The sequence below is a fragment of the Electrophorus electricus genome, chromosome 1 (genome assembly GCF_013358815.1).
Source record: "Electrophorus electricus isolate fEleEle1 chromosome 1, fEleEle1.pri, whole genome shotgun sequence".
NCBI lineage: Eukaryota > Metazoa > Chordata > Actinopteri > Gymnotiformes > Gymnotidae > Electrophorus > Electrophorus electricus.
Genome location: NC_049535.1, coordinates 24,502,110 through 24,529,174, shown reverse-complemented (window position 1 = coordinate 24,529,174; position 27,065 = coordinate 24,502,110). Strand labels below are relative to the sequence as shown.

Below are 27,065 nucleotides of genomic sequence, written 5' to 3'. Positions count from 1 at the left end.
ACTTTCCAAATAATTCAGAGAGGGCAGATAATTCAGGTGGCCCTGAAACATTCATGACAAAGTGAAAGGTCAGCCAGTTTGAATAGTGCTTAGAAACGGGCCTAATGATCAAATTTACGCCTATTGGTTTTCTAAAATGATATATCCCAATACATCAGCCCTCTGTAGAAGGATGTGATGATAGGTTTTCCGAGGTAGTGCTCTCACTTGGGCTACTATAAATAGCCCAGGGGGGGAAAAAAACTATTGCATAAATTCAAAGGCATTCTAAACCACAAATTATAGGAGACGTTGCCATTTTACAGACAGCTGATATCTGTACAACAGGGCTAAGAAAAAAATCATATGTAGGTCTTATTTAAGAGTGCAGTGTAAAATGTGAAGTCGATCAGCCGTAAAGCGATGTATTTGTCGCAGCTCTGTTGGTTGCCATAACAACCAAGGACTCTACAACACATGTGTCTCGCAATGGCGACCGACGACGAACGTGCTGCTGCTGAAGTTTTGAGATCTTTGGCTCGACACCTCAATTGTTTGAACGAAGACAACAAAAGCACAAGAAAACGTGCAATAGAATTCATCAAAAAAGAAACGATCGATAAAGGGTTATCAAGCGCTGTACTACAGGAAGTTTTTTCATGCCTGTTGAAGCCTCTTCTGAAGTGTCTGTCAGATCCTATGGAAAGGTGCAGGGAAACCGCTATTCAGATGATTGGAGACTTTGTGAGATGCGTCTCAGAGCCAGAGGATTCTCTGCCTTATTTACTGCCTTCTTTGGCTCAGCGGCTTGGTGGGAAAGAGATTCGAGAGCCAGCCGAGGAGTTACGGCTCTCTATGGTTGAACTTCTCTCACTCACTGTCGAGGTTTGCGGAAGGCACCTTGCTCCATACTTGGACGACATTATAAAAATTCTTCAAAAAACTATTATTGACCCTTTTCCCGACGTTAAAAGGGAGAGTTGTAAATGCACAATACAATTTGCCCGATGCGTACCAGGTGAGTATCCCAGTGAAGCAGTTATCGAAACGTTGGCTAGCTTGCCCTGCTAGCTAAAGCTTAGCCCAGCTAATGTAGCTAACGCTATCTTACAGAGGATAGGGAATATGGCGTTAGCAGACTTGGCTAACGCCCGCTTAGCTAGCTAGCACTAGCTTCATAACATCCCTAGGAGGCTGGCAATTTTACTAGTTAGTAATCCTGTTAATGTGTCAATTTAGGAAATACATGTGCGCGAACACTGCTGCCTCTCTATTAGAAACATTTGGGACTATTCGTTTGCCACCTAAATAAGCGTGTATATCTTTTACAAGTTAGCTAGCCGCTTGTTGTGGTGTGTGAAACCGGTTGCTATGGTACACGGACGAGTCTTTTGGACTGGACTAGACCAACGTCTTCGAGTAACGATTGTATGTCAAATAAGGTTAGCACAAAATAAATCAGAGGAGAAGAAGTTGAACCAAGACTCTCAATTTCGAACACATTCTACTTTTATCATTTTTTTTAGTTGTTGAATAAAATGACATTATTTGCATTACAAAGGTCTGAGTCGAAGCGATCCGTTGAATCTAGTCGGCGGGAGGTCTGTAATGACATCCGTGTCCGTCTTGAGTCTGTGTTATGATTGTTCAGTGAGTTCTGATTACTTTTTTTTCATGCGTTGTTGTGGGGAAAAAACACGCCACTGCATGGAAGTTAGTCTTTTGAACAAAGTGCTTCCACCTATTCTGATTTCATATAAAGAATTACCTAATGATGAGTTCAACATGATACCTTTGTCATCTTCATAATCGCAAGTCAGGAAGACAGTTAAGGCAATATGGCTATATGTCTGTCTCAGCGATATAGACCCTTAGATCTGGACAAGGGGTCAAGTAGAAAAACGAGTTGGAGGGCAAATGTAGTATGAACCTTTAAATTAAATATGATAGGTGTTCTAAACAGGAAGATGATCTGCTCTGAGAATACCTTTACTAGAGACTTCATGAATTCACCAGTAACTACATTAGTTGTTTGTAAAAACTTGAATATGCATCTCAAAAGCTCCCTGTTGCACCCATCTCTCTCAAATTCATATTTGTGGACAGGGTGTGCATGAGGTCCATTTGGTGTAGGTAACCTAAAACCTTATGAACTATACTACATGGTCAACCAAACAGGCTGTAACACCAGGCACAAGCACTTGTGTGTTTTTGGGCCTCTGATTGTGTTCAGAAAGTCGTTGATTGACTATAGCACATCTACTACCCTGCCTAAACCAGACTTCATTGATCTCTTTGATGAACAGCATGTTCTTGTCTACTTTTCCCATCCAAAACTGATCTCTCCCCTCTCTCTTTTTGTTTATATTAGACCACTTCCACATGCAGGCAGAGAGCCTGGTGAAGCCCCTGATGCAGACGATCTCTCACCAGCACACGCGAGTGAGGGTGGCGGCCACCGAGGCCACCGGCGCCGTCATCCAGCATGGCACAGGCCGCAATGTGGATGATGTGCTTTCCCACCTGGCACAGCGGCTGTTTGATGACTCGCCACAGGCAAGATGACCTCATGTGTCTCTCCCACAAGGAGTCATCGTCGCGTTCCCTACTGCGGCAGCTCCCAGTCGGAGAGGTGGCGTGCTTGGCATAGCTTTTGTGTTTTCCTTAATCTAACACGCCAGATCCTGTTCGTCAGCTAAATCGGCACGATGTTGATTAACTGGGGTAGGTGTGTCGGAATAAGGAAAACACAAAAAGTACGATCTTTACGATCAAAGATGCGATCCAGGGTTAGCCACTGTGCTCTTCTGTCTCTCGTCTGATTACTTGTGGCGGGTAGTGTTCCTCTGTTTGCTGCGGCTGTGGAGATCATTTATTAGCACGCACCCTCTCACTGTGCTTCTCCGCCCCTCTTCAGGTGAGGAAGGCGGTGACTCTGGTGGTTGGTGACTGGCTCCTGCACCTCCGGGACAGATATTCCTACTTCCATAAGCTCATCCCACTGCTTCTGAGCAGCCTCAGTGATGATGTTCCCGAAATAAAGTAACGGCCGACAGACCTCGTTATTACACCTCAGTCTATGCTGTGAATCGCGTTTGGATAAGTCCAGTACTGCCATGGCAGGCTATCACAGAATGTAGGGTGAGATTGAAGTTTGTTCCTCCTCTACAGGGCCCTGGCATGGGAGCTTTGGAGGCAAGTCGGCACTCAGTGGGAGAAGGAAAATGAAGACGACCTGAAGGACAAAATGGACTTTGCCTTGTCCACACCGTTCCTGTACCCACCCGGGGGTGAGTTTAGCAAATGAAACACCATAAGCACCTGTCACAGGGAACCGGCTGGCTACGTGAAAATTCAAGGACGGAGTGGAGTAAGTGAAGCCATTCAGCATCAAGCACTGGAGCTCTGCATTAAAAGGTTATTTACACTACGAAGAACCAGATCCTTCATCTCTTCGAGATGTGTGAATATGTCCTAATATATGCTTTAGGCCAGGAGTGTGAAATTCAGAGCACTGCACAGTATCCATAACCCCAAATCAACTCTTGATAGATTTAGTACTTAGAGTTGATTGTGTTACCTGAGTGTCGGAGAAGTCGCATTTATTGCTCTTGCCCTGCTCCCCCTATCCTCCAAGCTTGATCTTTTGAATGAAATTAGCTGATTGCAGTCTATCTTTAATGAGAGGTTAACTGCCTGTGTGTGGTGTGTGTCCTGGATCTTTCCTTCAGTACTTGCCTGCCTGTGTGCTGTGAGTTTAGTGAACACCCTTGCTCATTTTTGGTTCGTACTTGGAGAGAAGCGTGCTCTTCGCTCAAGCTCTTCCCTGAATTGAGATGAATGCTGCAACATGCACACACTCTGCCAGCCCTTGGCCCCAGTGCAGCGGATCCATGAAGATTGATTGTGGAGCATATAAGGCGCCATGCCTCAGAACTCTACTGCTTACAGCAGCCTCGGCCAGGACAGCGAGTGAGTTACGGTTTAGCGTTTTTGTCAACCGTTGGGTGTGATTGCTATAGCAGGGACCCGAGGATGACTAGGAGTTCAAGACAAGCCACCTGTTAACGCTCAGTTAATGGTCATCGACGAAATGGAAGTGTCCTTGGCTGATCTGGTCTGAATAAAGCCGGCGTTCCCTTGCTCATGCCAGCTGCCAGCTGCAGATTGGAATGGCCACAGCATCTGTTCTTCAGGAAGATCCCAGGAACCATGTTCAGTTCCTTCATGCTTTGCACGTATTCTGAATCGAAGGGAGCTGAATTACTCTAGCTTAAGTTACCTTCATGACACGATACAGTAGAGTGGAAGGCTCGAATGGGTTGCCAAGTGGTAGAAAGCTCCTTGTGGTGAGGGTATTATATGGATGCAGTAATGTTGTGCTGGTCTAGACAGGTCTTGGTAATTACAGTTGTAGCCTGACAGTAGGAGTTACAGTGATAATACGGGACGTGCAGGCCTTGTCCCCTGTAGGCGAGACACAGAGTCAAGATCTATAGCACGTCAGCGTGAGCTTGGTCATCAGGGTGGGGTTGGACACTAATGAAGGGGTGGGAGTGCACACAGACACACACACACACAGACAGACAGACGTAGAGTGAGCTAGGTAAAGAGAACTTTAAATCACTTGTCTCCCCATGTGAAGAGGTCAGTGTCAGACATACAGAATACCAGAAAGAGGCCTGTTTTGTCTTGTCTTGTTTGTTTCAGCTTGATTTATTACGCTCCTCTCTCTCTTTCTCTCTTCTCTTCTCTTTCTTTTTTCTTGCTTATTTCTTCTGGCTCCGTACATTTCTTCCTCCGCCTCTCTTACATGTGGTTAAATTAGACTGACGCTTGTCAGATACACTGCAGATGAACGCAGGGGCAGGGGGCGGGTGCTGAGGTGTGTGTGTGCGCGCGCGTGTGCGCGCGCGCGTGTGTGTGCGCGTCTTCCCACAGCCAGCAGAGGACATTCCGAGGCTCTGGGGACATTAGACAGGTCCCCACGACCCTCGAAGAATTTTTTTTTTTCTTTTTTCTTTTTTACACCAAACAATGTGTTGTGTTTATAAAACTGAAAGAGCCTGGGAATGTTTCCATAGTCGCCAGGGTGCCTCAGCCCTTCTGGTGGGCTGGAGGTTCTGGATAGGTTTAGCTCATGTCTCATTGTTATAGTTTCATTATAGTGTATCATTTGACAGATGGGTAACTAGCCTTACCATTTTAGTCTTCTCTAAGGGCAGCGAGTAAGGTAGGCATGGTAAGGCAATATAATGCACTCTGCAGTGACATTAATAATCTCCATAGCACCTTAAAAGCAGGGATGCATTGTTCTGCTCACTGTGCTGAGCAGAGGCAGCTGTTTCCTGCCGGTCAGGGCTCATGGCACTCCGCTGGCCTTCCTGCAGGGGAGCGTCCGGGCCTGGGCTGTCGGGAGCTGGTGGTGAGGAACCTGTCGCGGCTGCTGCCGGCCATCAGGCATGACGTGGGCGACTGGCTGGCCCCCACGCGTGTGAAGACCGCCCGGCTGCTCACCGTCCTGCTGCTGCACGCTGAGGACCACAGCACGCAGCACCTGCAGCCGCTGCTGGCCACTCTCTACCAGGCCTGCGCCGACCCCGAGCCCCACGTCCGAGCGCACGTAAGGCGGCTTGACCCCGTGAAAAGGGTGGGGGTGGGGCACTTGAAAGGAAGCCATGCCATTGGCTGGTCTCTGACAGTGGAGGCGTCTCTCGGGGAACACCACGGACGTTCAAGGATACACTTTGACAGCAGACGTAGGGCACTGAGTGTCTAAAACTAGTGCACTCTTAGTAAAAAAGCAAAAGTAAAATTGCATTGTAAAGGCGCATCTAAAAAATTGTTTCTGGCTGCCTTGAGGATGATTCCTTCTTACTCTTAAACATGGTCATAATAAGTTTAACAGCCATTCACTAGAGATGTGGTACTGGTGTGCCTGTGGTCCCAGTCTGCGCTCTAACGCCATCGTAGTGCCTATGCTGCCCTGACACGCCTGATCATGCAATTATCAGATCACTCTGTGAGCTGGATCAGGTGTGCTGGTGCAGAGAAAACCCAGAACTACAGATTGAGGAAGACTGTATAATTGCACATGAACTCATATTGTATAAATGAGATCCATCTCAGTCTGTTGTTTAATGTTTGTTGTGCAGGAGTGTTGTCAGGAGGTGTGGTGTGTCTCTGGTGTAAACATCACTCAGCTATACTAAGTTCTTTCACATGTTGCGTGTAAAAGTTGTCTTAATGTTTAGGATTTGCTAAGCAACACCAGGTGCACACCATTCCAGCACAAGGCGTTTCCGAGGTCAGAGTCCGGTTGTCTGTGCCGGCCACGGTGGCTGTGAATGAGCAACACTTTTGCCGATGCGCTCACCTGTCAGGCCTTGTAGGTACGAACGCTGGAACTGATGGCATTTTTCCCTGCCTCTCCCTTGCTCTAGTGTTTGGAGTCAGCCAGGTTGCTGGGGGTGTTTGTGAGCCCAGAGGTCTTCCTCAAGCTCCTGCTGGCTCACGTGGAGAACCCTTCCTGCTCCTCCAGCTCTTGGACTCCTCTGGCGGTGCTGGCTGCGGTGCTGCGGGGGAGCTCCAGGGAGGCGCTGCGGCCACACCTCCTGCAGGCCGGGGACACGCTGGCCCTGCCCGACGTCTGCCAGGAGTCCCAGCAGGTGAGGGAGCTGACCTTTTGACCTGCCCTGTCACAGTCGCAGACGCACTCAGTCTGCGTTCCGTGAAAGGCCCTCGCACTCTACTGCCAAGCACTGCTTTGTTTATCTGGCCTGATGAGTGGGCTTGCTACAACACACACACACAAACACCGAGGCGTCTGACTCACTCTGTGACTGCGACTCACCTTCACTGCTCTTTTGCCTTCTCCATCTTCTTGCACACCTGATTCAGCTCCTCGTCTAATAAACGGGGAACTGGTCAGTTGAATCAGGTGTGTTTGTGGAGAGGAAATGCTAAAGTCCCTCTCAGCGGGTTTCTTTTAAAACGCTGTTCTCTTGGCTTGCATGCCTGTGTGTGGTTGGGATGGTTGCCATGGTTTTGGGGCACGGCCTCCAGAATCTGGCCGCTTGCATTTTTTTTCCAGTCCCCCGTGTCTTCCATTTCAAAGCTTGTTTACGGAGCGGGCCTGTCCACGCACTTGAGCGGGGCAGCGTCGGTTTACTGTCGAGCTCAAAAACATTTGCTCGGAACTCTCTGTAGGGTGGGCCCACACCGCTGTAGGGGATGGTGGCTGGGGGGCCGTCGAGGGTAGGAGCGCATCGGCCTCGTGGAGAACTGCCCCCCCCCCCCCGTCACCCACCCCCATCATGCGCTGCTGGCTTTGATGCCAGAATAAGAGCAGAATAAGAGCGCCGCCGCCGCAGGCCTGTTTTCAGAGGCGCGCTGGAGCTCGGCCTCTCCTGCACCCATGAACCCCCAGCGGGGCCGGCAGGAATTTCCTTTGTGGGAGTGTAATAATAAAAGTGGCTAATTTCGCCCCGACCATTGCATGACTGCTGTGACCCCTGTCACCCCCCCCCCCACCACCACCACCACCCTTTTTTTTTTTTCTTTTTTTTTTAAAGCTGCCAGACCACCCGCTTGGTTCCGCTCTAGTGTCCCAGTCCTGGCGGTGCCCTGCCGCAGCGTTCCTGCCCTCTCCCCCTGTTTCCTCTTCTCTTCAGTCGACGGGCCTCGCTGAACGATGGATGGGGCACAGTGACAGATGTGATGAGGGAGGAGAGAGGTGAGCCCTGCGAGGTCACGCGCTCTCTCCCAGATGCAGCCGGACCTCTGGAGTTGGGGAAAGGGGAGTCGGAGAGGAGGGAGGGGGAGAAGCTAGAGCACGAGGTCTCTGTGCCAGTTTGAGAAAAGCAGAAACCAGTGATCTCGGACACGGGCGTAAGGGAGGGCACGGGAGCAGAGAAGGCTGTAAATATAACAGGGCACAGAGCAGGACCCAACACCTGTGCTCAGCACACACACACGCGCACACACCCAAGCACACGTGCACTCATGCAGTCACAGTCAGTCACTGTCGTGTCGGAAAGGCTGTGGTCCGGTTGTAAAAATGATAGGAGAAAGGGGAAAGTGCACCTGCCTCTAGTGCTTGTACACACGCACTCGAGACAGACACGCGCATCACAAACAGCATGGTGCCACAGGAATTTGCAGTACTGCCACAGCACACGTATTCTTAGGAAAATACATGCCTGTTTTTAATACTGGGCGAACCCGGTGATATCAGAGAGAGAGAATGAACAGCTGTAGCTCTGCGGGCTCTGCAAAAAAGGGAGAGAGGAGATCATCAGATAAAAGCCTACCTCAGTTTTTTAAAAGTAAACTTTTAAGGCTTGGGGCAGGGGGTTGGTGAGAGGAAAAGAGAGAAAAATGGCTTCCTTTGATCCGCCGCACATAAAGAAGGTCCTTTTTTTCAGTTTTGCAGTTGTGCGAGAGGTTTGACTTGGACAAAAAAGGATCTGAGATGTAAAACTGTAAATAGGCTTCAAAGGGCGGCAGGCGTGCGGTTCTCCAGAGGGAGACCAAGGCCGGCCAGCAGCCGCGGCGGGGGGGGCGGCGATGGAACTCTTAACCTCTTTCCTCTTTCCAGTTGCCTGCTTTTCCCAAAGACCCAGCAAAAGCCTGTGGTCAGCAGAGAGAGCACGGGAAACATGCCTGAGGGTGGGGAGGTTGCGTGTGTATAAGCATATATATCTGTAGCCAGGTACGCACACAGGCACACATGCACACACACACACACACGCACACGTGCACACACAGGTTTGTAGGGGCTGGCTGGTGGTGTGTTCAGTGCCAGACCAGAACAAGGCCACTCCACTTACTGATGCACTGCAGAAAGGCTGACTTACAGTAGTGGGAAGGGAGGGGCCTATCTGTGCAACGTCTGCTACACAGGACCAATGACACACACGCACGAGGAGACATGGGTCCAGGCCTACCCTACGGCTCAGCTGACAGGTGGCGTAACGAAGAGAGGAGGCGGGGCTTGGACACGTGCCCTTGGGGCTGCTTGCTGTGAACAGGGCGAGCGAGGGGTCTGCTTTTCTCCGTGCCATGACGGGCTTTAACACGGGAGAGAAGAACCCAGCTGGAAAGGAGAGCAGTGGAACCTGCTCGTTAACCGTACTGGTGAAAAGCGGCGGCCCACGCATCCTGTCACCATGGGAGCAGTGCCCCAGGTGTTCATGAAAGGTAAAACCAGGTGTGGGATACTAGTATCAGTGGACAGGCTGTTATTAGAGATTTTTCCTTGGTTCTCCCTCAACCTGGAATAGTCCATCTCACAGTGTTTTGTGCCAGTGTCAGTCACTTTCAGGGGTGTGTGTGTGCGTATGTGTGTCTCCATTCCTTCAGTTTACCCTGAAAAGCATTTTTCCTCTGGTGTTTAAATAAACACATATCTTCACTCGTTTCCCACACACTGGATGGCCTGCCCCTCTTCCTCTCCACTCTTCCGTCCATGTTTATCCTCTCTGTCACTCCATTTGGCCCTGTTAAAGAGGGCCGCTTCTGGAAAGGACGATCCTAGTCTTCCTCCTGCTCCTCTTCCTCCAGCACCTTTTCCTGCATTTAGAATGTTCACACATAGTGTTATTCCCTCCTCACCTTGAACTAAGGGGGGGTGGGGGGGGGTTTCAAATGCTCAACCCATGCTATATGCATGCACACTATGGCCTACAAAATGTTGTTCCTCCTAACAAACACACACACGCATGCTGGAGTGTGCTGGCCTCCTGAAGGCCAGCGAGCACCTGGAGGTGAGCTATAATCACAGAGCAGTCGAAAACAGGAAGCAGTGCCCTGATCCCTCTGATGGCACATGGAAACTGGTCCAAATGCACAGCGTTGTCTCAACATGAGCTCCGAGCCCAGCAGCCAGCGGAGGCAGCCAGAAAAGCTGCCTGTTTGTTTTTTTCCATCATCCGGTTTTAAAGGCAGTCCTCCATGTGGCAGGTCTCTCCTCTTTCTCCAAAGCGTTTGAAGCTTTAAACATATTTTTTAAAATGATGATTGTGTGGCATTGCTGGGTGCCTCATGTCAACAGTGAAAACTAAACCAGCTGCTCCTGTGTCTACTAGTTGGAAGCATGTGGCACTGCTAGGATCAGAACTGGAGTCGGAGCTCTAGGGCTAACCTCTGAACTGCTCAGAGTTGCTTTTATGGTGCGTTGGTGAAGAGTATGTGGAGATCCCAGGTTAAAAAAATAGTGTTGAAGCAACCGGGGCTTTGGAGGGGGCTTGGTTTTTTTTTTTGTTTTTTTTAAAATCTTTTTTCTTTTTCTTTTTCATGATAAAAGGACAGAATGCTTTGTGAGTCAAGTTGGTGTCTGGTGATGTGTGTATGATGTAGCCAGCTTAGCGTGCTTACACACTCACAAAACACATGCACACAAATTTCCATGGCAGACCCAGGTGCTGCGGGACGAGCGGGACGTCTGATATGAGGCATTGGCGGAGTTAGCATGAGGAAAGATGAACGCACACACACACACACACACACACACGTACACACACACGTACACACACACGTGTACACACGTACACACACGTGTACACACACACACACGTGTACACACGTACACACACGTGTATACACACACACACACACACACGTGTACACACGTACACACACACACACGTACACACACACACGTACACACACACACACACGTACACACGTACACGTACACACACACACACGTACACACACACACACGTACACACACACACACGTACACACACACGTACACACGTACACGCACACACGTACACACGTACACGTACACACGCACACACGTACACACACACACGTACACACACGTACACGTACACACGCACACACGTACACACACACGCACACACACACACACACACACACACACAGAGGTGCTGTCCACTCACAGGTTAAGCTTAAATGAATCACAACTAGTAAAATCTTATGGACATGAGCATTATACCGATAAGAAATTCTTTGTAATAATAAAGAATACAGAGTCCTGGCAGAAGTTGTGAAGGCGCTGTGTAAATGTGCCTCTGGTGTGTGTGCAGGCTGTGTATGTGGAGCAGTTACTGGCCTGTGTGGAGGCCATCGTGCAGCTCTGTGAGGAAGACTGCCATGTCATAAGCCTCCAGCTGCTCAAGGTTCTGGTGACTGTGCAGAGTGTGGCCACAGAGCAAGCGCTGCGGACCAAGGTAACATGCACTCGCACACTCCTGCTGCTCCACTACCATTGCCTCAAAGCTCTGTGCTTAAAACCCAGGATTCTCTTCTCTCTTCAGTATGCTTGTTTTTATTTTCACTGTTGCACTCTGGTACTGTGTTGAGCTGCTTCTCCTTTTTCCTATCGTTTTATTTCTCTTACTTGTGCCCTTTTTTTCAAGTTTCAAGTTTGGTTTATTTGTCACGTACATAGTCATACACAGTGCTCTGTCTAAACTGAGGAAAAAGAAAACGGGTGCATAGTGAAATATGTATTCTATCTATATATATATATTACAGTGTATGTACAATATATGTATATTATGTTTATATATACAATGTACAATGTATATATGGATATTTAAATATATATTTTTGTGACGACTGAGAGCACATTCTGTAGAACCATCTGTGGAATGTAATGTACGTCTCTCTGTTCAAAGCGCCCATCGGGGTCTGTGTAATTATGTACTTAGAGACAGAGGAACACAAATTGTACCTTTGCAGTGGAACTTTAAACCCAATGATGGGTGAAAGGAGGTGTGTGTTTGTGGGGCATTATTGTTTTTGGGAGTGTGTGCGGCTAGCGCAGGCATGCTCCAGGCAGCAGCCGTGTCTGGCACACGCTCGCGCGTGCACACAGACAAGCAGCAGATGTGCTGGTTATTGTGGTTACTAAGGTGAACCGGAGAAAGTAAGGAAAACACAAACACTTGTCAGTGTAATGTAAACGCGTCTTCAGTTAGCGACAGGTTGCAGGCCTCTCCTCTAAAGCAGAGTACCAGCGGCTAACGTGTGACCAGAGTCTTGCACTCTTTTGTGTGTGTGTGTGTGTGTGTGTGTACTAAACCGCAGACAGAATGCCCAGACTGGACTGTGTGGGACCTTTCAATACGGACAGGAAGGACAGTAAAAGCAACCATTGAGAAGGAGACAGGGAGGGAATTAGAAAGTGGCCGTCAGGTTTTCCCGGATGCAGAGCCGCCTCCCATGGGAGACGCCTTCCAGTTTCCCAGAATCGGCCCCACTTGCCTCAGTCTAGGGTTTAGGGATCTGTGGCTGAGGGCTCAGGTCAAACATATTTGTGTGTGTGTTCGTTCTTTGGTTCACTCTGCGCTTGAGGCTCACATGGCCTTAGAGGTCACATCCTCCACAGTCACAGAGACATGGACACTGTGTGTTTACACTCTTTGTGCCCCTCCTTCCCCACTGTGCTTGGGTTTATTAGTGTAGTGTGTGTGAACACAAATGTACATGTTTGTAGAAAATGGGATATGAAACAATCTAAACAATACATGGTTATGTAAACCACAAAAATGTCCCTATAACTATATTGCTTAGATATTTTTATTGCTTTTTTTTGTATATTAACCAGCTCTCTCTCTCTCTCGTTCTGTCTGACCTGTGACAGGCGGAGGAATGCGTGACATGTGTGTACCGAGTGCTGGGTCTCAGTAGTGTGTATGAGTTGTACAGACAGCACATGGCTCATCTACTCCAGTGGCTGTCCGAATCGCTTCATTCCTGCTCTGCATACTCCATTCAGAAAACCCAGTTGGAGACCATCGCCTTTCAATCTGGTGTGTGTGTGTGTGTGTGTGTGTGAGAACTGGATTGTTTATTCATTATTTTTCTCTGAGTGCACTTCCTCCATAGCATGGGAGCTTCAGCCTGATATGAAGCATCAGTCAGCAAAGCCCTGGAGGAGTCATTAGAGCTGCTGGTGGTCTCCGCTTCATACACCTATCCCTAAATGCACATACACAGAGAGAGACTTGCGCTGAAGCAAATCAGCGCCACCTAAAATCTTATTAATCCCCCAAGTGCTGAAAAATCGCTTTACTCTTCACTCGTGCTAATCGCTCTCACTGACACCTCCATCACACTTCCACCCCCCCTGCCCCCTAATTGCCTGTGGGGTGACATGGGCAGCTGATTCAGCGATTCACTCACTGGAGGTCAGCGCTCTGAACACCGAGCCTGCTCGCTGTAGGCTTCAGCCTGACCCACGAAAGGCCAGGTGCTGCCTGAGCGTGACCTGTTGCCACGTGGAGCCCACCGTCTCTGTACGTCATTCTCTCTCTCTCTCTCTCTCTTTCTCTCTTTCTCTCTCTCTCTCTCTTTTTCTCTTTCTTTCTCTCTTCACCTAAAGCCAATGAGGTTAACCCATCCCCTGATCCAGCACATCAGAATGGAGGTGGGGGGGGGAGTTCTGGGGCTCGGGCAGAGACAGCGAGTCAGAGAGGAAGACCCTTAACTCCACCCGGCCTTGTTCCCTTCCTGACATGCCAAAATCCCAAAATGGGGTTTCCTGTGGGGTAGACTAGGCCAAAATGCCTTTGTAGTATCTGTATATTAGCGCATATTCATTTGTGTAAATTAACCATATCTGTCTCATACTTCCCATACAGTTTACGGTAGTGCTAAGTAAAAGCACTTACAGGAATGACCACGAAAGCCTTGAGACATGCAGCCGTAGTGTTAAGACCACAGGCACTTGTGCAAAAATGAGCAATGGCTTGCTTAGGATGTCACATGACCTTGTTGTGGCTCTCCCTCGGTCACTGACAGGCCCGTGTGGTGTTGTGTCTGTGGTGTGTATTGTGCGTCTGTGTGTTGTGTGCTATGTGTGGGGTGTCTCTCCAGGCCCTGTGGTTGGCGAGTTTCTGCCAGAGCTCCTCCCGTTGCTGCGGAAGTTCCTGGAGCCTGGCCGTGACCCAGAGGTGCACCTGGCCATCTTCACCATGCTGTCCAAGCTCCTGCTGAACAGTCGTGGCACGCTGGACTCGCATGGGTGAGTCTCTCACAGCAGCGTGTGTGCTGGCGAGGTCTCTCGCCAGGGCTGGCTTCTTAAGTCATGTTGTGTTAGGCCTAGTACACCTAAACTGAACAGGTCATCTGTGTTTGCCAGTCTTCCCAAACGCGTGTGCGTGTGCGTGCGTGCGTGTGTGTGTGTGTGTGTGTGTGTGTGTGTGTGTTGCCCTACTGTCAGCCATAGTGTCTAAGCTCTGTGTGTTCAAGTGGTGTAGGTGACTTTGTGAGGACATGCCCCTCTTTGGAGCGTAAAGCTCTCTGACATTCCAGCACAGAAAACTTGGTGTGTGTGTGTCCTCACTGTTTAAAACACACACACCTGACCCTTTCCATTCACACTAAGAACCTGGTTCATTTAGTCTAGCTTAAGGAGCAATGTGTAGTGATTTGTAAAAGGAAGCTCTTCTAGGGTCCCGCTGCCAGTCCTGATGACTCCATAAGCAGGGTCCGGCCTGTCCTGACCTGTTTGTCCCTGCCAACCCGCAGTCCTGTAGTGCTCAGTGGTGTGTTCAGTCCTCTTATTCATAGTGGCATAAAGAAAAAAAATGATAACTCTGGATACATGTATAGGTGTTGGTGGGCTCCTGCCAGAGCTGTCTGCAGGCAGGGGGCTCAACACTGGGCTGCCCCCCCACCTGACCTGGCCCTCCGGGGGTAATGAGGGGAATGCGTTAAGTCCAGTGCGTGTGCTCCTGCTTTGCTTTGCAGTCGGTGTTGCCACAGCAGCTGTGCCAGTCACTCAGCAGAGTGACTCTCTCTCTCACACACACACACACACACACACACACACACACACACACACACACACACGCATGCACGTACGTAGCCCGATGCTATCTCATATAGGCTCTCTGAACAAAACAGCCTCCTCCAGCAGATCTACAACACCCACATATACACACACACACAGCCCTGCAATAACAGGCTGCTATGATTCACCTGTTTGTACTGTTCTTTTTTTGGAAGGCCTTTTCCCCCTTTGTCCTGGCAGACTGGGATGACGCTCCGCTCGGGACGGCCCAGTGCCAGTCCCGTGCCAGCTGCTGACCTCACCGTGCCCGCTGCTTCCATTGTTTGGGCCTCGCAGACATTCCCAACAGGCCTGCTGGCATTAGCGTGTGCCCTTCAGCGCAGTGTTGCTCCTCTCGCTCAGCGATGGCAGGTGTCCTGACGCACCTTTCATTCGTCAGGCCGGACCACGAGTGTGACTCAGGTTGGAGCAGCGAGACGTGTGGAAATGAGCTCCAGACTTGGCGAGCATTAGTCACCCATGCCAGTATATCAGCATGTGTCTCAGCTGGGAGACAGCCACTGGAATGATGCTTTCTCATCCGTGCTCCCAGCTGGATGGCATAGAGATCCGAGCTGGGGGGGGGGTGCGGTAGTCTCTGGTTGGGAGCTTTTCAGATCCTCTCCCAGGCCCTTTCTAATAGCACCTGTGCCTCCTTGACTCGTTCAGGCCAGCATGGCACCCCGGCAACTGCCCGTGACGACGTCTTTCATCCCCAGATCTGAAAGGGCCCTCAGCTCTCTGCGTAGTCAAGTACACGCAGTCTGTGCAGAGAGCCTGTTTCCAGCAGCCTTTCACCATGACACGGGCCACACACGCCGGTCCCACGCCCCCGCCCTCCACAATTAAGCGTGCTAATGGTCCCGCACGCGCCCATACCTGCTCTTTGTTCCTGCAGCAGGATGGCTTAATGACAGCCCTGCCGCGGCATGGCGGGCGAGGGTGGGGAAGAGAGGAGCGAGCGGGCGCGAGACCACTTCAAAAGCCCTGCGGCCCCTGCAGAACACCCCCCCCCCCCCCGCCTCCCATTCATGTGGGTCCTTCCCAACCCAAAGGTGAAAGAGGAGTCTTCGGAAGTGGAAGACAGCAGAACACACGCACACAATCGAATGCCTGTTCCTCTGGCAGAGGGATTATACAGGGGTGCGGGGTGTGTGTGACGGGTGACGGGTCTGGGGATTTTCACATGTGCAGCACGGCGCTGAGAGAGCTGCCGATCTCGTCACATTACCTGGGCGTAGGAACAACAGCCTTGTGTGCAGAGGCGGCGATATACAGGCTTTACCGTCGCTCCAGCAAGCGCCGTGCGCTCAGTGAGGCTGTGGTGCAGCTCCGAGGTGTCTGCTGACATCTGTGGATCATGATTGCCCCCTGTTGGGCCTTCAGTGGAATTTGTTCTAGACTAAACAAAGGTGCTCAGCATTAAGTCTCCAAGCCAACTTGCCAAGATATTTGTATTGTGAGTTTGTGTGTGTGTGTGTGTGTGTTTGCTGGTACAGTGTTTGCAGGGAGGAGTAGAGAAGCGAGGCAAATTGACATCCAGATGGCTAAGTCTTTCACACTTCCTCCATTTCTTTCTTTCTCTCTCTCTCTCTCTCTCTCTCTCTCTCTCGCTCTCTCTCTGTCTGTCTGTCTGTTGCGGTAGATGTGCAGGCTGTGGGATCCTCTGGGGAAGGGTTCTTCAGCATCGTAGCTCTTAAACTAAAACACTTGCTGCTGTCTCAGTGTTATAAAGAGCTGTCCAAATTCTCATGCGTGTGAAAACAAAGGAATCACTTTCATCATTGAAATGTCAAAAGACGTTAGGTGGACTTTCATACATTTAATGCATTCTTCAACCCCCCCCCCCCCTCTCTAGGAGGTTTCAGGAGTACGTGGAGGTGTTCCTGCAGGAGCTGCTCTTGCCTCACCTAGTGTGGCGTGCAGGCCGCACTGCTGCGGCCGTCCGAACCGCTGCGCTCAGCTGTGTCCTGGCCCTCCTGCAGGGAGGTGCTGTCTCATCAGAGCAGGTAAAACGCGCTCGCGCATGAATACACATGTTCATATGCACACGCATGGACTTGAAACAGCCACACGCGCATACATGAATACACGTGTACATGTACATGACTACACGCACAATACAAGTGAGTGTGTGTGCTGGCTAGAGACAGACAGCATGTGTATGTGGAGGTGTGTCTATGTCAGTAATAATGAGCCTTGGAGCGACTGACTGGTAACCCCGGCCGCCCCTGCCCACACACCCTCACCTTACTCTGGGCAGAGAACATTAACTCAGCCCTTCTACTTCCTCTTCTGCTGGCCCCTGTCACACACTTGCTATTTGCGTTAGTATGTCAGTGTGCTGGCTCGTGCGTGGTTTTGAATACAAGCCCTCAGACCTGGTGTTCTAACTGAGGTGAACCTAATCCTGCAAGCCAAGTTTTTCTCACACCAGCTGTTTTTTTGTTCCACTTCCTCCTGCTGTAGCTATTAGCAGCTCTGCTTACAGCAGGCGTTATCCGATATGCTCTGATGTCATGTTTCTAAATGTTTGTTCCTGCAAACTCTGTTTGTCCACCCTTCCTCTCAACGTGAGTGTCTGTGCGCGTGTTTGCGGTGCATTGCTACCCTTCAACACAGCTGTGATAAGCTCTTGGTATCGGCTCAGTTGGAGAGGGAGGCTGAGAGAGCTCAGGGTTGTTTGAGTCAAACACTCCCACATTAAGTCAGGCTTAACGTGCTGAACAAAGTGTGCATTAATGGCTGTGTGTTCTCTCGGAGGCTCTGCGTGAGGGGGCGGAGCTCAGTGCTCGCTTGCTCTCCGCCCTGGAGGAGGAGTCTCAGCTGTCCCGTGTGTTCGCCTGCAGAGCACTACACTCACTGATCAACCTTACAGCAGCATTCCTACAACCTGATGCACTCAACAAGATCTACCCAGGTGCACAGACACAAACATATACACACACACACACACAAAGATGCAAATAAGATTCATAATCATCCAGGAAGCCCCACAAATCCCTGGATTTGTGTTTTTGTCTCAGAAAAGCACAATACATTCCCATGATGGTGTAAAAAACCCTCGTGTGTGTGTGTGTCTGTGTTTTTCAGAGCTTTTAAAGCGAATAGACGACAGCAGCGAGGAGGTGCGCATCGAGGCCCTGAAGGCTCTGAGTGTGTGGTTCTCATGTCTGGGGAAACATTATGAGACACACACCTACCGCCCTCACCTGGAGTTCCTCTTCCAGCAGCTGCTCTTGTACCTTGATGACCCTGACCAGAAGGTCCAGCTCATCGTCCTTGGTAAGGAGGTAGAGAGGAAGGGGAGATGCGGAAGATAGAGGTAGAGGTGAAAGAAGTCAATTTAAGCGTAAACTCTCAACTCTGTGAGAAAAGTGAGTTCCAGTATCTCACAGACACTCCCTACCAGGCCATCCCCGATTTCTTATGGGTTGTTTGGTTTCCCCTAGCAACCTGCTCCAGCACAGTGACAGCCTGTCCACTACTTAATTGCGTAAAACCATAGTCCCAGCAGGGCAATGTCCCCACCGTCCTGGCCAATCAGGGTGGAGAGGAGGGCAGTGTGGCTGTTGTGTTGGCCTGAGCTCACTAACGGTGCCGTTTGGTGAGGTGGAGCGACGAATGCAGGCCTCAGCTGCTGCTGGGTAGTGAAGGGCACGTGGAGCAGCGCGGGTGGAGTGGCGCGGGTGGAGCGCTCTTCTGCACCCTGCTCCTCCTGATCCCCTGCCGTTTACCTTTCAAAGAGCCTCATTTATACTCCTTACTCTTTTTTTTTTTTTTTTTTTTTTTTTTTTAAAACACCCCATCAATCACGCGCGCTTCTCTGCTGCTGGCCTGCTTCCAGTGGGGCCCTGGTGTGTCTGCAATGCTCCATCAACACGTGCTCACGCGCACACACACACCCACACACACCCACACACACCCACACACACACACACACACAGCCTACATGCTCATTCCACTGAAACCTTTGTCGTTCCACGCATGCCTACTTCTCAGCCTCTTCTAATCAACAGCACACTCTGCTCTCCTCCCTCCTCTGTTTCATCTCCTCTTGGCCTGTCCTTTAGGACTCTGTCCTCCTCTCTTCTACCTATGGCCATGTTTTTTTTCTTTTTGCCTTGAAAGAACCCTAATAAAAGGCAGTAATGGTTTCCTCAGAAAGATGGGAGATGGGAACTGACATGATAGCAAGCACTCCCTTATGTATGTGTGCCATGATTGGATGTGGCAGGTGACGGGTGAACTTCTGATTGTTTCTCCAGCAGAGTCTATTAATGTCCATGTCCTTAGTCATATAAAAGGCCTTTCAACCTGTCAGATGCAGAGGTAACTACTATACCAGGCACTTCACCTTGCAGAACGAAAGCGGGGGATTCCTTTTGGACCATTTCAAAGATCACTGTTTGTTGTGGTTGATGATAAAAGAGTGCACTCTAGATTGTGTGTCTGTTTTTAACTGATGAGCTGTCAGGAACATATGCGTGTGGGTGTGGGTGTGTGTGTGTGTAAAACTGAGATTGCATTATCCTGTTTCTGGATTCTTCCCACATTTTTCTTCTTTATTCACACTGTTCTCCTTTATTCTCTAGGCTTTCTTTATGGTCATTACATTTCAAAGACACTCAAAACTGTTTGATGGCAACAGGCTTCCCGCCCAAATGACTGACAGTCACAATATGCCACCTTCCCACAGCCCTGACTAGCTCCTCCACCTTCCCACAGCCCAGACTAACTCATCCACCTGCCCCCTCCAACCGCTGCTAGAGCTACTCAGGCACTTCAGTCATCTTTCTTTACAGAGGATGCCTTTGTACTCCAAATGTAAATACGGCACATGGTATGCACGATAAAACTACTGCAAACACAGCGGGAGCTGTGGGGGTTTCTGCAGGTTCGGATCAGGTGAACCCTGTGTAGGACACGCGGATTAGTTTTTACCGATGGGGATGGGAATGTACAACCCCAATGCCATGTGCTGTTGTGCCTAATAAGTTGTCTCTGTTGAAGCAAATGTTAGAGGAATGTGATGAAATGACTGGTGCCACTGTAAGAAGCTTAGTGCACCAGTGCCACCTGGTGCTAAAAAGAAGTACTGCCTGATGAATCATTTGCTGATTTTTCAGTTCTCTCTTTCCCACTCCAGAAGTTCTGAAAACTGGCAGTGGTGTGGATCCTGTACTCCTGCAGAAGGAAGTGGAGGTGGTGAGGGACAAGCAGCGTAGGACTGAGCACTGTGACCACTTACTCCAGCACATACAGTCCCTGACCCACCCAGCTACTGACAAACAAGAACGCATCTGAGACAAAATGTTCAAAATGTTCAGAATGGTCTGTGGAGGTCTTTTGTTGGGATCTGGGTGTTGTAAATTCTATGGGATGCAGATGTAAGTGTTTATATTGTTTTTAATATACTGTTTAGGTCACTGAAATTTGTCAATACATATTTTTTTATTTTTTTTATTATTATTTCTTTTTTAAATTTTTTTTATTTTTTTTGCTTCGGTAGCGTTAACTACTATGCACTGTTTCAGGATCTAAAATGTTCCTTATTGCTTTAAATAAATTACTTACTATTTTAAGTGACATTTGAGCCAATTTGTATATAATATAGTATATTAATATATATTATAATAAACTAAATTAATTACATGGAGAGATTTTAGCTTTAATCACACATCAGCTCTTTGCACCAATTCCACCTAGTAAATCATGTCCCTGTAACAAGCTACCAATGGAATCCTAAACTTCGACATATCATTTTAATCTTTCCGAGCAGGAGCAGACTGATGAGTCAAAATTGGCTTAAGAATATTTATTTAAGCAATTAAGCTTTTACTACTTTAAAATACGGTTATGGTCGCTGTTTTAGCAGAATACCACCAAATGACTACCACTAAACTAATGTTACTTGGTGGTATAGCCTGTGCTAATAGCTAACGTTAGCTAAGTTACACGAAGACAATAGGATTGTATTTTCAACTATTTAATATTCGAGCTATTAAACACATTTGGGCTGTTTCTGTTCGGTTATATCCCATAAATGTTGGAAGAAAGCTTGTATTTTGGGGGGTTAACATTAACTTTGTACTTTATTAATTAGGCTGTGTGACTACATTATGCTAAGCTAGTTGGCTAAATCCGTGAGTCTCCCACAGACGTTTTTCCACCTTAAATGTCTGGTCTGATGTAATAGTGCGTCTGGGCCAGAAGGAGGCATCACATCATCGACTGTGATATGGGTTCTAGTTCCCTTCTGCACATCAATGGCGTGCTCGCTTTGCAGCAAATATAGCACTCTACTGTGGGATACTGAGAGCAAGTTGTGAATGTTGTAGCATTTAAATGGTAATGGCTCATGGTGACAGTGATGGTGTTCGTGTTGACAAACCATAAGGAGAGGAACACAGTCGTCCACGCTTGCGGCACACAGTCATACCCCTCAGCTTCAGCACTCAGCAACTCTACTTGGGGTATTCCAGAAGGTTCTGCGGTACCACCACCAGAGAGCATACCTGAGAGCTCATACCAGCATCAGAGAGGTCACAAACCCAAGTTCAGCGTCTGCTGGAGGTATTCCGCAAGGTTCCACAATACCTGCTTAGTAATTGCTTTATACACACTGAGTTCATATACAGTCTTTCCACAGCTTTATTACTGTAACATCCACATGTTTATTGGATCTAAACAAACCATTATGTATATGAAATTACAGCTTCTTACTCTGTAGTGGCAGATTCTATATATCTGGGGCTAAATTATCTTGTAAATGTCATACTTTTTTGCTTTAGAATTTGCCTTCATTTTGCAACCTGTCGTTGAGTTGGCAGAGCTGGCACAGAAAGCCGTCGTTGGGGCCGATCTCCCGTTTCTCTCTGACTGTGGCCAGAGCAGCTCGAACATCCAACCCGCATCTTAGCATGAGATAGGCAGTGACCACCGCAGCCGAGCGGCTGTAGCCTTTCTGGCAGTGCACGTACACCCTCCCTAACAGGTAACAAAAAAAGTATGCTTTTGGTTGCATCCAGACGGCACTACCCCAGTTGATATAAAACCTTGCCAAGACTTTACCTCTGCCTCCCTTATGTGCCAGGGCCCCCTCTATGAAGTCTGAGCACTCTTCAAAGTATATGCTGAGGCTGAAGTCATCTGTGTCATTGGCTGGGATTCCATGGTAGACAATCCCTGTGCCTGCGTAGAATGCCACGCCCGTGTTCACGTGCATGTACGAGTCTCCCTCTGCGGCATTGAGAATGTGGCTCACCCCCAGTTGTTGCAAGCGTCTCACATTTGTGGCCACGCACCTGTGTCAATGGCATGAGTGAAGGCAGCTGCTGCTATTTTCCAGCACACATTCTGTGCCAGTCTGTATCTGTTTGCAGAATGAGAGTGCTCGGACTCAGGAGCCTTTCTATAAATACCCAGGTCTATTTTAGTGCATTAATGTTTGCCCCAACTATGTTGTTTTCTCTCTTTCACTATAAAGTTAAATGATAACTCTTACTCGTTTCCAAGGAGAATTCCGGGGTAGACTTCATTGAAATCTCTGGACGGCATGCAGAAGTCCCCATTGTCATCTGTTAACAGATCATTGAGCTGCTGCACTGACACTTCGTAGTCTGTCATGTTTGCCCAACGATGGTCTCAGTATTTCAGATGGTATTCTGTGAATATTCTTTTATAGAGACACAAGACATAATTTATCTTCGCAATAAAATAATCTCTGTAAATTGCATAAAGTCTTCCAATCTCCTCTGTACTGGCGTTGCTAATCCCTTCACATATTCACATGTTCGTAGTGTTGAGCGTTGAACTAAAGTGGCTTATCCAGTCTATTTACTTCAGTCCCCACTTAGCATCTCTCTGACCACCAGGTGTCAGCAGACTGCTATTTGGACCGACAGGCCTTCCTGTGCTGTCTTACTGATTCGGAGCACCAACATTTGTCAATACATTTGAGACAGGAGAGCAGTTTGGACTTGATATCTGGTCCAAAGGCCAACACCTGCAACACAAAACCATGCATTTTCAAAAATCACTAGGGATTTGCAGTTACTTCTGGTCTGCTAGAGTCTAGACCTAAACCTTCTAGAAATGTAGGCATAAATTCTGATTCTCATTTTAATCATTCCAAGAAATTTGTATAATCCTGTTTTTCTACTGAAGAAACTTTCCATTGAAGAACCCAAAATTGGAAAAGATTTATCCTATTAGGACACAGAAACTGATGTTTTTGTGTCATCATGCTTGACTATAGTAATGTCTTTGTACTTGCCGTAGTCAAGGAGCTCTGGCAGAACTTAATTTAGTCCAAAATGCAGATTAAACATTACATTACAGTACAGTCAGGAGCATGTTAGAGAGCAGGTTGAGTAATTATTTATGTTATCATCTTCTATTTTGGTTTAAATATGTTTTATTTCTTTTTTTTTTTCAGAAGCATTTTGTTTTTATTTCTTTGTTACATTCCAAGAAAGCCATCAAGAAATACATTAACATTTACAAGCATCTATCAAAAAAAAAATTCACTGTCCAATTAAGCATCAACTGCACAACTGATCATCTTTAGTTTTGACCATAAATAAAACCATAATGGAAAAAAAAACATGACTTTTCTGTCTGACAAAAGATGGCATTTGGCATTTATTGTACATATATATAAAATATCTGGAACCCATTTTAGGATCATCACAGCAGTCTACACACTATTTGTATAGTCTGGGGAGAAGTGTGTGTATATACACAGTGATTTGTTTTGTGTCAGTTGAGAATTTAAATGAGTGCATGTAGCAACACACACGTGTGTGTGTGTGTGTGTGTGTGTGTGTGTGTGTGTGTGTGTGTGTGTGTGTGTGTGTGTGTGATGCCAGAAATGCTAAGTGAGTGTCTCAACTGAGAAAACATTCTGATCTTTTGTGTATATAGATATGTTAAGACTGTGATGTGCTTAAAAATTAAATGTAATATCTTGTTCACTTTGTGTTAAATCTGAGAATACTGATGCTCACTTGTGTGCATTAATGTCCTTTATACAGGCATATACAGATGCATTGTGCAAGAAAAATAATGGATGTTTGCATGAGAGAAGGCTTTCTGTATAACAGATTATTTTTAATGTTGTAAATCATTCTATGCAGTTCCTTCACTAAAATAAAATCAGATGTGCTTTTTGGAACCCATGTGGTAGAATAGTGTGTGTATGTATATGTGTATATCTATATATGCTTCAATTAATGTCTCAGTTTGGACACTGTGTAAGCACACAAAAAATGCCAGAGTAAAAAAGCAGCAGATCAAAAAGCTCCTGTCATATATCTACTTAACTGCGATGTGTGTTCTTACATATATAAACAATATGTTAAAAAAATATTTAGTGGTAGCTCAGTGGTTAAGGTACTTAACTAGTAATCAGAAGGTTGCCAGTTCATGCCTGACCACTGCAAATTTGCCACTGCTGGGCCCCTGAGCAAGGCCCTTAACCCTCAATTTCTTGAGATGTATTCAGTCATAATTGTGAGTCACTTTGGATAAAAGTGTCATATTCAGCCTTTTAAAATCACAAACTACATGTGGATTACAAATGATGCTTATACAGATTGTTCCAGACAGTATTTTTTTTATTGTAAACCAATATGCTATTAAAGTTAATTTTCAAAGTCAAAATAAATGTATTTGTCAGTAGATCTTAAAACTATTTAAAACTGAAAGTGAAACTGAAAGTAAAACTGAAAAAAAACATGCACTTATGCTTACATCAGTGTTTTACCCCTTCAGACTAGTGCTTGGTAAACAGTGATAATGCTGATAATGTGAACCTACTGAACCTACTAACAGTAATTTACACAACTATCTTTATTGATACCAGCATTGTCAGAAAGGAAGCTTACCCAGATCTTACTTACTCTGGTCACTTTTTACCACTAGATGTCAGTAAACACTCTTTAAAACTGTTTTGCGGTTAAGACTTGCAGCCACATTTAATGCCAAAAACTTTTTTAAACCACTTCTAGTAATAAAAACATCAGGTAACACAAGGATCACAGGCACAAAGGCAGCTGAGCAAGTAAAACAGGTAAGGTTATTGTAGACTGTGCCACTGCATGTAACAGCGAATGCGATACTGCTAGCAGCTCCGTCCTTGGCAGCGTCAGTAGTAACATGTCTGGCGGAAAACCTCTGTACTTCTCTTTTTGTGTATGTGGACGTTGTCTTTGAGTAAACGGGGGCGGGGGCGGGGGGGGGGGGGGGGGGTCTGTGTTCATTTATCACGGGATGTGGGTGCGTGAGTGTGTGTTACGAGTGTGATCATCTTCTTTTTTTCTACCACAATAGTACATGGGTGGAAAAAAAAAAGCCCATGTTTACTGCGCTGAAATACTGTAACCGAGCGCCACGGCGTCCATTGAAAAGCCGTAGCGGAGGAATACGCTGATAGCACTGCCTGAGCATGTACTGGCTCCACAGGCACCGCAAGACAGCTTTTAAACAGGCTGTAAAAAACAGGTATCTGAAGTTGTAAGCGACGATTGTTGATTGAGTGAACGAGGATTCGCTTTCTTTGAAGAGGCTTAATGAATGTCTCAAGGATATTAAAGTTTAAATGTTCGTTTCTTCCTGCAAAATGAAAATGTCAGCTTTTTTATTTGATTTCCCCAAGGCTGGCTTGCGTATGTGGAATCTGGGTCATCTTTCACTTTTCAATAAATGTCGTGAAGAATTTAGGAATGGATTTTAACTGAGCTTAAATTTGACAAACATAGCAGCAGTGATCAGAGGTAGTTTTTTCTGCCTCAGGAACATTAATAAAATTAAAGATTAAAATGTATTTCTTCTTGGAAAAATTGATTCATGCGTTTACTTCTTACTGATGAGACTATTGTAAATCAGTACATGTCAGTGAGCCAGTCAACTGCTGTAAGAATTGCTGCTGTGTGAGAACTTAGTGGTGTAAAAAGAGGAAGAATATTACTCTCATCTCATCTTAGACTCATATCACTGCTTACAGTTTATTTTAGAATTCAATACAAAATCAAGCCTTAAAAAGGTTGGTTAGGTATACGTTAAATCTGCTGTGCCCGTATTTTGTCCCCAGATCCTGGAGGTCATCTTTACAGCAATTTTTAACTTCCTCATGCTGGGTTGAGGTTAAAGGGCGACTGTGCTTTTACTGTCGCCACGCCAACATTGTGGAACGCTCTACCTATGGACATCACAAACGCTTCTACTTCTACTAGCAGATGTTACAATTTTGACTCAAACTTACTTTTATGTACTTTATATAAGCACATATAAGACATTATCTGTCATATAAAATATAGCTTTATGTCTGATGTGTTGCGACTGTGTCTTATATATTTTTAAAAATATTTTATCTAATGTATTTCATTGTTGTACAGCATTATGGATCAACAGCAGTTGTGGGAATGTGCTCTGTGAATAAATGTTACTTACTCACTAAAGATATATAAAGGAAGAGATTGAATAAGACAAAACAAGAATGAGTATAACAGCATACTCCACTCTGGGAGGAGTGGTTAGCACAGCGATACCAACTTCTCAGAATATGAATGAATGTTTAAGTGCTTTTTTCCTAAGACTATGGCCTGCCATTGTCACAGTTAGCCCAACAGTAATGAATGACTCCTAGATGGAAAAAATAATTACATACATAGTTCCCATGCAGATTTCAGTGAATATTAGAAAATAATTTGTATATGAGAATATTGTTATGCTTCATGTTCTGAAAACTAGTCAATTGAAATAAGATGAAATCTTATTTTTGACATTTGTTTTTGCCCTCCTATAGGTTGCTCTTTAACAACCATTATGCCACTGAATTCAGTCACTGCACAAAAGAAGGATTTGCTTCATAATGTTCCAGTTTTAATGGTCCTTATTCTAAGCCAGAAAGATATTAAAATTGCAAAGTTCAAATCTTCAGCCCATTATATTCCTTTATGAATCCTAGAAATAAATGAAAAGTTACCATAAACATAAATAACAAATAAAAAGAAATGATTGGCACACAAGGTCACTCTGAAAAGAATCCAGAAAGTATACGAAAGCTGATGCCATTTTCATGTTTCTTCGGAATAATCCCAAACTCAAGGAAAATTCAACATCATCAGTCTTCAAAATAAAGAGAATGTGTGCGGGCAGGTGACCTGTATATGACTTATTATAGGATGATGTTTTCTGAGACTCTCAGGCTGTTGTAGGCTGCTGTGTAAATCAGAAAGTGAATCCAACTCCTCCCCTTTGTTCAGTCACA

General features: G+C 46.8%; 2 protein-coding genes across 3 annotated transcripts; one reads left to right on the top strand and one right to left on the bottom strand.

Annotated features, from left to right (window-relative positions):
- The first annotated feature begins 466 nt into the window (after positions 1 to 466).
- On the top strand, positions 467 to 20,380 carry LOC113576782 (dynein assembly factor 5, axonemal). Its single transcript, XM_035533765.1, has 13 exons — positions 467 to 997; positions 2,351 to 2,535; positions 2,897 to 3,021; positions 3,151 to 3,269; positions 5,370 to 5,602; positions 6,423 to 6,647; positions 11,037 to 11,180; positions 12,599 to 12,767; positions 13,834 to 13,981; positions 16,650 to 16,800; positions 17,555 to 17,711; positions 17,885 to 18,076; positions 19,941 to 20,380. Exons 1-13 carry the CDS (start codon positions 469 to 471, stop codon positions 20,096 to 20,098), a joined length of 2,535 nt encoding a protein of 844 aa, XP_035389658.1. The 5' UTR covers positions 467 to 468; the 3' UTR covers positions 20,099 to 20,380.
- A 1,047-nt stretch (positions 20,381 to 21,427) lies between these two features.
- On the bottom strand, positions 21,428 to 22,638 carry dusp3b (dual specificity phosphatase 3b). Of its 2 annotated transcripts, XM_027009139.2 has the most exons (4): positions 22,299 to 22,638; positions 22,099 to 22,166; positions 21,866 to 21,985; positions 21,428 to 21,781 (listed from the first exon to the last, which is right to left on the bottom strand). In XM_027009139.2, the coding sequence occupies exons 1-4, from the start codon at positions 22,418 to 22,420 to the stop codon at positions 21,582 to 21,584; spliced, it is 510 nt and encodes a 169-aa protein (XP_026864940.2). In that variant the 5' UTR covers positions 22,421 to 22,638; the 3' UTR covers positions 21,428 to 21,581. The 2 variants fall into 2 exon arrangements, with proteins under 2 accessions (XP_026864940.2, XP_026864939.2); XM_027009138.2 differs by lacking the exon at positions 22,099 to 22,166 and having other exon boundaries at positions 21,866 to 22,098.
- Between the last annotated feature and the right edge of the window lie 4,427 nt (positions 22,639 to 27,065).

What these genes read in the sequence shown, in the direction of transcription:
- LOC113576782 (XM_035533765.1), top strand. Translation starts at nt 469, where the DNA reads ATGGCGACCGACGACGAACGTGCTGCTGCTGAAGTTTTGAGATCTTTG. An exon ending in ACTCAACAAGATCTACCCAG is followed by an intron (nt 17,712 to 17,884) that starts GTGCACAGACAC and finishes TGTGTTTTTCAG; the next exon opens with AGCTTTTAAAGCGAATAGAC. An exon ending in GGTCCAGCTCATCGTCCTTG is followed by an intron (nt 18,077 to 19,940) that starts GTAAGGAGGTAG and finishes TTCCCACTCCAG; the next exon opens with AAGTTCTGAAAACTGGCAGT.
- dusp3b (XM_027009138.2), bottom strand. Translation starts at nt 22,420, where the DNA reads ATGACAGACTACGAAGTGTCAGTGCAGCAGCTCAATGATCTGTTAACA. An exon ending in GGAATTCTCCTTGGAAACGA is followed by an intron (nt 22,099 to 22,298) that starts GTAAGAGTTATC and finishes CCATTGACACAG; the next exon opens with GTGCGTGGCCACAAATGTGA. An exon ending in GGCACATAAGGGAGGCAGAG is followed by an intron (nt 21,782 to 21,865) that starts GTAAAGTCTTGG and finishes GTTACCTGTTAG; the next exon opens with GGAGGGTGTACGTGCACTGC.